The following is a 10000-nucleotide window of genomic DNA, read 5'->3' on the forward strand; positions in this document are numbered from 1 at the left end:
ACCATGTCTCCAAGTTGAAGTTTGAGATTAAATGACTACTTGCTAGCAAAGTCAATAGCTTGTACTTGACTATTAGGGTACATGCAAGAAGGGATTTAAACGTTTTACTCCAAGGTAGCATAGAGTAATTATATGTAGAGGAGGGATGTTAATGCCACTTAAAAGACACTTAAATGGCAGTTATAATTTTATTGTGTGTTCAAATGTACTATACTGTAGTTCAGAATAACCTAGTTTCATTTAACTCTGACAAACGAACATTAACCACTTACAGTACATACCGTGTCTAATTGGACAATGGGCCTACTCTGGCCTGGTGAATTTCCAGAGTTGCATTGTTGCATTGGAGGGAGGCTGGTGCAGATAGAAATCGGAGGAGAGGCTCATTGTAATGCATGGGATGGAATGATGAATGTTATCAAACACACATTCCATTGCATGCATTACAATGATCACATCCTCTGATTTCTACCTCCACCAGCCTCCCCTGCACTGTTGTCCCTGTAGTCCCTCACACAGAAAACAAATCCCTATGATATACCTGTACAGTACATTACAGTATCAAAGGGTTTGAGAGCCTTGTCATATTTGTAAACCTCACTTGAATGCTTGAAATGCCACTGGAAACTTTAAGTTACTTTGAGTCACTACATTACGTATTTTTATTATATGAAAGCTGAAAGACAAATAAACACTTATGTTTAATGCTAATTAATGCTAATCGTTTACCACCCAACCACCACAGCTAAACCCATAGAACCTCTGTCGCTGAACTGGATTTAATGACTTTTCACTTTTTTGCTTGAGTTAAATTTCAACAAAAATGTGGCTAATTAGTGTGTGTTTGTGAGTGTGTGAGTGTGTATGTATATTTGTGTGTGTGTGTATGCCTGCGCGCGTGCGTGCGTGTGTGTGTGCTTTCAGGCGGATATTATGTCACTGCAGTCCCCTGATCTGACCTTCTTTTAATAACTCCTCATACTTCTAACACCTCTCCCCCACCACTCCTGTTCTGTTCTCTCATAGTGCTGGGATGTCTAATGAGAAAATTGCCAGTGTGCCCGTCACACACAAACACCCACACACACACACACACGCCGCACGCTCTTCAGGAGGTGGGAACCTTGCCCACCACATGTCATCAATCATCTCCTCGGCTGCCTGATAGGCCATGCCACTCAATCTGTCTCCCCTAGCGCCGACAGTCCCGGCCCTGCCTCCCTCTCTCTGCGGCAGGCAGAAGGAATTCGGGCAGAGGAGGAGGAAGGCTGGCACAATGAGAATTGATGGAACACCCTGACCGGCTGGGGTCTGGTGCTGCCCTTCACTTGAAGAAGTGTTGGGAACAGATGAGAAGGGGGTGTCGCTTCCAAATCTGAGGCCGGGCTAGCGAGCGCTCCAGCAGTGTGCTGAGGAGCATCTGCAGAGAGAGTGTGAAGGCAGATTTACACACTCCGCTGGAGACGGAGGACCGCTCACAGTGTGTGTGAGAGGGAACTTGATACACAGTGTTTTACTGGTATTGTAGCCTTGTTATGCCGTACTGTAGCTGCACCACAATGAGAAAGCCGACTTCAATTACAGTCAAGTACAGTCAATTCCTCCACCCACTCATACCAGTTCTATCTTTATCCATCCATCCATCCATCCATCCATCCATCCATCCATCCATCCATTCATCCATTCATCCATCCATCCATCCATCCATCCATCCATCCAAGCCTTTCCTGCTTGTTCAGGCATAACAAGACTAATATGCCTTATAGTGTAGTAACACAAACTAAACCCAACAATGAATACCCTCAGCTTTGGCTTTACAACAACACCTGTTTTACATGTCTACAGGGGAAAGTATTTCCCAGGGTGTGAGAATACTGGAGCTAGCGAATTGTGTAAGCGCATATCCTTGTCAGCTCCACCGACACAATGTCTCTGAAATAACCTTGGAGGTCTCTATTGAAAACTGACTCCTAAATGGAGATTGGCACTAAGCCGTGACCACGACTTGAACACGCACAAAAAAAGCAATATAAGTCTACACGTTATGTAGTTGTACGCAGGAAAGTGCATCACGCTCTTAACACCTTCCAGGCGTATTTTTAGAGTACATCTCTTATTCATGACACACATACACACACGCACACACGCACACACACAAACGGCTGTAATTCTATTCCTGAGCAAACCGTGACTGAATTGAACACACTGGCACATCAGAGACACCGCGCACCACCACATTCAGCGTCGGGCGGGAAGGAAAAAAAAAAATGAATATTTCATTGCGAAATGATTAAAGTCACCTAGTCCTTTTCATCATTGTTAAAGCAGGTAAATACGTTCAAAGCGTGCTTCTCTCCCAGGGTGAGGAAGAACCGGTACAACGCAGAAAGCAGAACTTGAGAGACTGGCGAGCCAAGCTCTAATAGTTGGATGAGAAATACAAAGTACTAAAGATTGTGATTGAAAGGAGACGATTGCAGACATTGGGTTAATTACTGCATTAATCATTCTCTTCAGTGGAAAGTTATTCCTAAGAAAGGTACACTCCCTTCCTGCTTTTGAGAGCAGCAGGGGGACCTCTCTCCTGTACAACACTAATGAACAGTCTCCACGGAGCATGAGAAGAGAGTGAGCAAAGGCAATGAGTTTAGCAGTGTGTGTGTGTGTGTGTGTGTGTGTGTGTGTGTGTGTGTGCCTGCATGGCCACCAAGGGAAAGACAGTGTGTGGGTGCTATCGGTACACTGACAGACACTCTGCATTTAGTCTGAACGTTTACCTCACACAAAAGGGACAGGAAAAAGCACCGAAGAAAAAGGAGTGCCACAAATGATGCATCTCATCCGCCACGCAAGAGTAACCCAAGACGTCCACGGCAACCTGTTCTTCTCCAGGTTGAGTCGACACAGTGGGAGATGAAGCTGCAACAGCACAGCTCAACACAAAAGGCTTCTGTGGCGTCTTTGGGAGGACGAGGAAGCGGGAGTGTGTGACAGTGAGGCTCATTGTGGAAAAGGTTCTGGAGATGACAGTGATACAACGTTGTGAAATACCCCTGCTACACCGCAGCCAGCCGCTCCACTCTGGCACACGGCTGCACCACAGCGCTATTGTTGGCCACAGGAAGAGAGATCACACAGATTTTTATACGACGATTCGTCCCTTAGCCACTCTCCCTTGAAACGGAGGCTTGGCGAGATGGCCTCTGTGAACGCTGCTCTGCAAGATGACTTCATGAGATGAAAGCTGCTCTTAAAAAACCCATTTACTATGCTCTTAAAGGTGTATTTCCTGTGCTCTATTACTGGATATGCATTTTCTGTCGATGAAAGCTACAGCTTATGGCATGGCCACTAAACATAGCATAATCATTTGTGTGTGACTATTCTCTATTTTAGCTTTCTTTCGTTTTTCAACCAAAATGACTGTTTGTAAATCAATGCCTAAATAATTGTTGAAGGCATTACAAATGGATATGAGAGGAAGACAATAATGCTTGAAAGCAATAATGTATGTTGTCCAAACCGTGTGTTTCTTTAGAACTCCTAATTAACTTAGTTTTTTGTTCTCTTTCGTGCCGTGTTGCCGTGGCGCCGTGTTGCCGTGGCGCCGTGGCCCGGCTCTGTGCTCATTTCACTGCTGGAACCACAAGAGGAAACAAAGCAACAAAACACAAGAGGGGACAAAATGACAACAAAACAACAACAACGCAGAAAACAGAATTAATCAACGAAGCAGCCATTGACTACTGTACGCAGCAGCTCACCCTGTATAAGTCCTCAGCTCTGCAACATATATTTCTTCTCCTCAACACCCACCATGTTTTGTGGTCCTGGGTGACAAAATGTTTGATCATTTCCATCGTTATTTGTGCGCTACAACCCCTAAATCAAACGCAATGTTCCGTGTGCCTCCGTCAATGAAAATGAAATAAAAAGTAAACGACTTTTTCCACACGATTTTCGTGTGACGACACATATATTATATAAACGCATCAATTATCTTGGAACATCCCGAATGAACCATAGACCCGGCGAGAGAGAGAGAGGGGGTGGGGGGGGGGTAGGGGGAGAGAGAGAGAGAGAGAGAAGGGGGGTGTGTGTGAGAAAAGGAGAAAGAGAGAGAGAGAGAGAGAGAGAGAGAGAGAGAGAGAGAGAGAGAGAGAAAAAACCAAGGACAGATGTCGAGACGTTGACAGAGCTGTACAGCAACAGCAGGTCTTCAGGGTTTACTTGTCCTTAAGCCAAAGTGTCCGACAGCCCAACAGCCACTTGCTGTCGACGCGAGGGTTGCAACGCAGCGCAACAACAACCCACAGCCTGTCTTTACAGAAGACCTTGAGTTTGGTCTCAAGGCTCATCAGAGGAAAGTGTTCACCTGTCATTTCTGACAGACACAACAAGACGGCCGTATCATTTTTCAAAACACCAACGGCCTCATATCGCTGTCCGGCGCCACCGCAACTTCGCCAGAGGGTTACAGGGGAGGAGGAAAAAAATAATTCAAAAATAATTCCTTGTTTAAAGAGCTGTCTGAGAAACAACAACCTGGAGGATCTGTTGTCATATTTTGTGTGTGATGTTGTTCTATTGTGTCTGTAATCCATGGAAGCTGAATACATACACATTTCACATTTTTACCCTGAATAGTGTCAATAAAGCTTTTGAACATGACACATGTAGAGACCTACAGTACACGACTGTTCCACTCCAAGCAAGTTATAACGAAGTGAACTTGTGGACCCCGGGGCAATGCCAGAGGTCCTGCTTTAAACAGACATCATTAACAACAAATGAGTCCAACTCCTCCTCACAACTTGTGTTCTTACATCTGCTCTGTCCAGACAGACTGCCTGTTCTCTGGTCTATTATGATCCCGGCATAGCGTCTCTGGTTTACTGAGAACAGCTCATTCAAATATTCACAAACATCTCCCTCACTGACAGACAGACCTGGAGTATGAGGCATTAAAGCTTCAAGCAGCTGCCAGCGGCACCCAGTTTGACTGACGTTCCAAAGAGGAAGCAGTCGGAGGGGCAGTCAGGGAGAGAGAGAGAGGTGTGGAGGTTGGTTGCTCCCCTCTCTGCTAAAATTAAGACTTCTAAAAATATAGCCGGGCCTCAGAGATCTGGCACATCCATATGCATGAGAGTGTTTCAAGATTCAAGATTCAAGATTCAAGATTCAAGATATTTATTAGTCATATGCACAGTAAACAGACAGTTACACCACACAATGAAAATCTTACTTTGCTTACTTTGCGAGTGTGTGTGTGTGTGTGTGTGTGTGTGTGTGTGTGGATGGCCATCTGCCAGTCGAAGTATTGTGCTGCTGGGGCCCGGTCCACAACCCTGGAACTCTCAGACCAGGCCCATTAGGAGGCCTGTGTAATGTTTAATGATAGCCAATGTGCTGATACCATATGTTGACCAGGCCCAGAAGGGGAATACTAATATGACCACAATGAAGATACATGTAACTCTTTGTATCATAGAGGTCAACCCTATTCATCTGTGAACTATGTGTGTGGGTGTCAGAGATGGAAGTTTCATGGTTATGTGTATGCAGGAGTTCGTGGATTTGCATGTGAATATGGCCCCTGTACAGTTTCTCTACTCTAAATAAATAAATAAAATTAAAAAAAATAAAGAAAAGTAAAAGTAATTCTTCCTTCTTCTAGCACTGTGACTGCCAACATCCCCTGGTCCTAGCATAGATCACTTTTTCTTATGATGACTGATGGACAGATGATTCACTTACTTAGACAAATGTATTTGTTGTAAGTCGCTTTGGATAAAGGCGTCTGCTAAATGTTTAAAATGTAAATGTAAAATAAGGATGTATAGATGTGTACAGAATGTATTATAGTATGTGTGTGGATATCTTTATTGCATGGGTTAGGGGTGCGTGCGTGTGCGTGTGCGTGTGCGTGTGTGTGTGTGTATGTGAGTGTGTGTGTTTGCGTGTGCGTGTGTGTGCATGTGTGCGCACTTGCTCGCATGTCTGTTATACATGTATGTGTGTGTGTTTGTGTGAGTGTGTGTGTGTGTGTGTGTGTGTGTGTGTGTGTGTGTGTGTGTGTGTGTGTGTGTGTGTGTGTGTGTGTGTGTGTGTGTGTGTGTGTGTGTGTGTGTGCGTGTGTGTGTGTGCGCGCGTGTATGTATGTATAAATCTATACCCTGGTACTGACCTGTTGGATGAAGACCTGGGCGCCTCGGGGGCTGAGCAGCAGGATGGCCCGTCTCAGTGTGTCTCTGTAGCGGTTCAGCTCCTCCGTCCTCATGGTGGTGAACAGGTTGGAGAACACCTTACTGATGTTCCTGTCCACCCTCTGCAGAGACACGTCCAGCCCCTGCCGAGACGTCTGGTCCAGGAAACCCTGTAGGCCACGGATATCTGAGGAGAGAGAGGAGGGGATGAGCTGGGATGGACTTTTAAACAGAAACCCCCACTGACTCCCCCCCTAGAGGACAATGAGCAGATACAACACACATCTTAATTAGAGCCTAGAGGATCACTTACACACTATCCTTTTACCGAAATCACTGAAATCATCATTTGAACTGTCATAGCGCAGTTCCACGCAGTGAATACTGAAAAGAATCCATTTTCCATTGTTTGTGTTGACAAGGACCAGAACTATTGAAGACACCGGCCACAAAAACATGTCGTTTTCAACTTGTCTCATTTGGGAGCTTGATAACACCAGAACACCGCTGGCCCAGCTTTTGTGCCTCACACTGTGTCGTAAATTGCCTGCCTGCCCATCTCAGCTGCAGGCAGTTTGTTCAGTGGAGGCAAAGTGGTGGAGGGTCTCGCTGAATCTGTGTTTTCTTTATTGTGTTCTCAGGCCTCTTACTCACAGCATCAGCCTGTTGACGGACGTCCCGCAGCTAACAACACCAAAGCTTTCTGTCAACAGAGAAATCTGCCTTTTAGATGGGTAGAGTACATACCAATCTCACCACGGCACAATCTTAAGTACAAGATACATCTGTTTTATCGCTGCTACAGTACCTATCCTCATGGGAGTGTTTTTTGAATACCGTTGTTATTCTGACTCTCTCTCCAGCTGTCACAGAAGCTGGAAGTTTTAAATGTCTGGTAAAGCCTGTGTGGTGACAGGTTGCTTCATTCCAACATCTTCCCCCTCCTGCTCTCGTTGCTCTCTATTAGGTGTGACAGGTAGCTTGTAGGGAGTTGTATCTCGCTGTCTACCAGACTCCTACGCTCACTTTCTCTCCAGGGCTTTGTGGCAAGGCTCTCCACTCGACAATGTCTAAATGTTCCGCGGTGAAAGGAAGTATTATATTGTTTTTCAAACCCTTTTCACCATGCCACAGTATTCGCAGGAAACCTAGATAAACAAATGCTACAGTAACTATTGTGCAGTACTTTCAACAAAGTACAAATTTGTCTCTTACCATTAGACACTATGAACTGAAGGATACAGGGAGCAGTGCATTGTGGGGGGGATGTATTTTTTTCAATGAGTGAACCTTGAACTTATCTATATTAATGAATGTTCTACCTTAATCTCCTTGGGCATGAGAAGATGAGCATGTGACTCATACATGGGGACGCTAAGATCTAATTTCCTCTCTTTTTCCTTGAACACCCATTGGTAACACTTTCTACGAAGCTCAACAGGCGCCTTGAATGTAATCATACAATTTTACACTGCTTGGGTACAAATATTTACCTGAAAATGCCTTAACTTGATCATCTCTAAGAATAGCAGACTTAATGGCTTAACATAAAACACATCTGTGACAATAACATTAATAAGTAATATGTGTTAGTTATTGTGAGTTTCAATCATTTCCTATGCAAATACCACATTTGCATGAATCTTGACTACTTCCACTGTTAATACAGTAATCTCCATAGATTAGAGGCCCAGATCTTTTGTTGGATGCACAGTGGCATTGATGGGCTCTCTGAAGCTTCTTAGCTCCGGCTCATAGACTTCAGCAACAGCTGTTCTGGTCCCAGTGAAATTTAACTAAGACACTTAGGGGGGCATCATAACAAGCAGCATAAGAGATAATCAAGGAGGAGCAGGAGAGCAAATCCCATCAAAGAGGCTTCGTCTCCAGCCGTCTCTCCACTGGCGACTGACAAATGGGATTTTGCAAGGGGAACTGAATGGTGGCATGTGACCATGGCCTCTTTCTTTCTTTCTTTCTTTCTTCCTTCTTCTCTCTCTCTCCTGCTCTCTCTCTCTCTCTCTCTCTCTCTTAGAGAGGAAGATGAGAGGTTTTTATCCCCTCTGATTTCTTTCTCTTCCTCCTGCCCTTTTTGGGGCTATGTGAGTCATCATGGGGGCTGTCAGTCATGTGAGGGGAGCAGACACAAGAACAGACGCATACAGATCAGATGTACCTGAACACACACACACACACACACACTCACTCACTCACTCACTCACTCACTCACTCACTCACACACTCACACACTCACACACTCACACACACACACACACGCATACACACACACACATACGCACACACACATAAGCACACACACATACGCACGCACACACACATACGCACGCATGCACGCACGCACACACACGACATTGGACGTGAGGGGAGGCTGGGGGGAGGCTGACATTCCTTATATGGGTTTTTGTGTGACAGAGCTGCCTGCTGCCAAAGCGATGGAAGAAAACAAAAGCACGTAAGAGGAAGCTGGCTGAAGTCTCTGTGACGTATGCCAATCCTCAGGGTATCTCTCTACACTGCAGGAAGTAGTAAAGTGGCTGTGTGGCTGATGTTGCACTCTGAAATAGTCGGCCTTTAAGAACTACCTCCGGCCACAGGGAGCCCCTGTAGAGGGATGGAGGGATCAATCTGATGAGGAAAAAAGGAAGAAATACAGTCGTGCTGGAGGACATCAACAACCAAGGGTCTCATTGCTTTTTACCTCTGTTTCTTGTCGAAATATAAATGAAAATAAACAATCTGATAACACTGGGTGAGTTGGCACAGACAGTACTGTATATACAATACTTACTGTATATAAGGGGAAGTAGAAATTGGAAGACAGGTTCATTATAATGCATGGAATGGAATGAGGAGTGTTTGATACCAATCCTCATTCCATTCCATGCATTACAATGAGCCCGTCCTCCTTCGATTTCTACCTCCACCAGCCTCCCCTGACGTATATGACATAATAACATGAACAAGTTCACATTTCCATTCTTTACAATGGTGCTCCATTTCAATATTCAATCAGTGTAAGTTCTCTATCCCAGTCATTATATTGATGCAAATCAAAGCAAACACAAATAACGTAAATCGTCAGCCCCTGACAGCCACGCAGAGCGGTGAAATTGAGAATTGTGAATATGACAGCCTCCCTGACAGCCAATTTTACTCCAGTCCTCGCAAAGGACACCATTTTGATTATCAGCACAGCCCTCCTCTGAGACACTCATGTGTGTTTGTTGTAGATTTTATTTCCATTTTGACGAATAATTGAGCCTTTGCATTTTCATCTCCAATGACAGGTGTGACATTTGCCTTTAGAAGACAGATTTTTCATCTGCAGTTTGACACAGTTGTTTACGGATGAGAGATTCTGCTTTGGAATATCTATAAAAAAAACACCTGTTATAACCTTTCAGGAGCTGTAAGCAATGAGCACCAATCAGGAGGGAGATTGAAAGCAGTGCTTTTCTGAGAGGTCTCTCGGCTCAGTTCAGCTCAGTCCTCTGACAGTCACGCATAACGTGGTCAAAAGGAAGGTACATTTGGGACAACGAGATGAAGAGGGCTACTAATGCTAGCAATGAAACCTTTATAGTGTCACTTTACGGACAGCATCGGAGCTTTTCATCTCATTGTCCTTAATTCACGAGGTAAAAAAATTGTTAAAAGGTGTGTATAAACAGCTTTTACGTTTGTTTACACCCTACAATCCTTTCTCTTTGCGCCACGGATGAGGCCATACTGATGGAGAGAGACAGCTACTGTCCTGGACGGTGCAATCTGTC

At 44.8% G+C, this 10000-nt stretch overlaps 1 protein-coding gene across 1 annotated transcript in view; it reads right to left on the reverse strand.

The window, feature by feature from the left end:
* grid1b (glutamate receptor, ionotropic, delta 1b) overlaps positions 1-10000 on the reverse strand; it is a gene marked incomplete at both ends in the record, with an annotated part of 214449 nt that overhangs the window by 75083 nt on the left and 129366 nt on the right. The window contains one exon of the mRNA XM_083686971.1: positions 6188-6393. Coding sequence (XP_083543097.1) covers positions 6188-6393 — 206 coding nt within the window. The remainder of the gene's footprint in view (positions 1-6187; positions 6394-10000) is intronic.

The sequence above is a fragment of the Argentina silus genome (assembly GCF_951799395.1).
Source record: "Argentina silus genome assembly, chromosome: 16".
Lineage (NCBI taxonomy): Eukaryota > Metazoa > Chordata > Actinopteri > Argentiniformes > Argentinidae > Argentina > Argentina silus.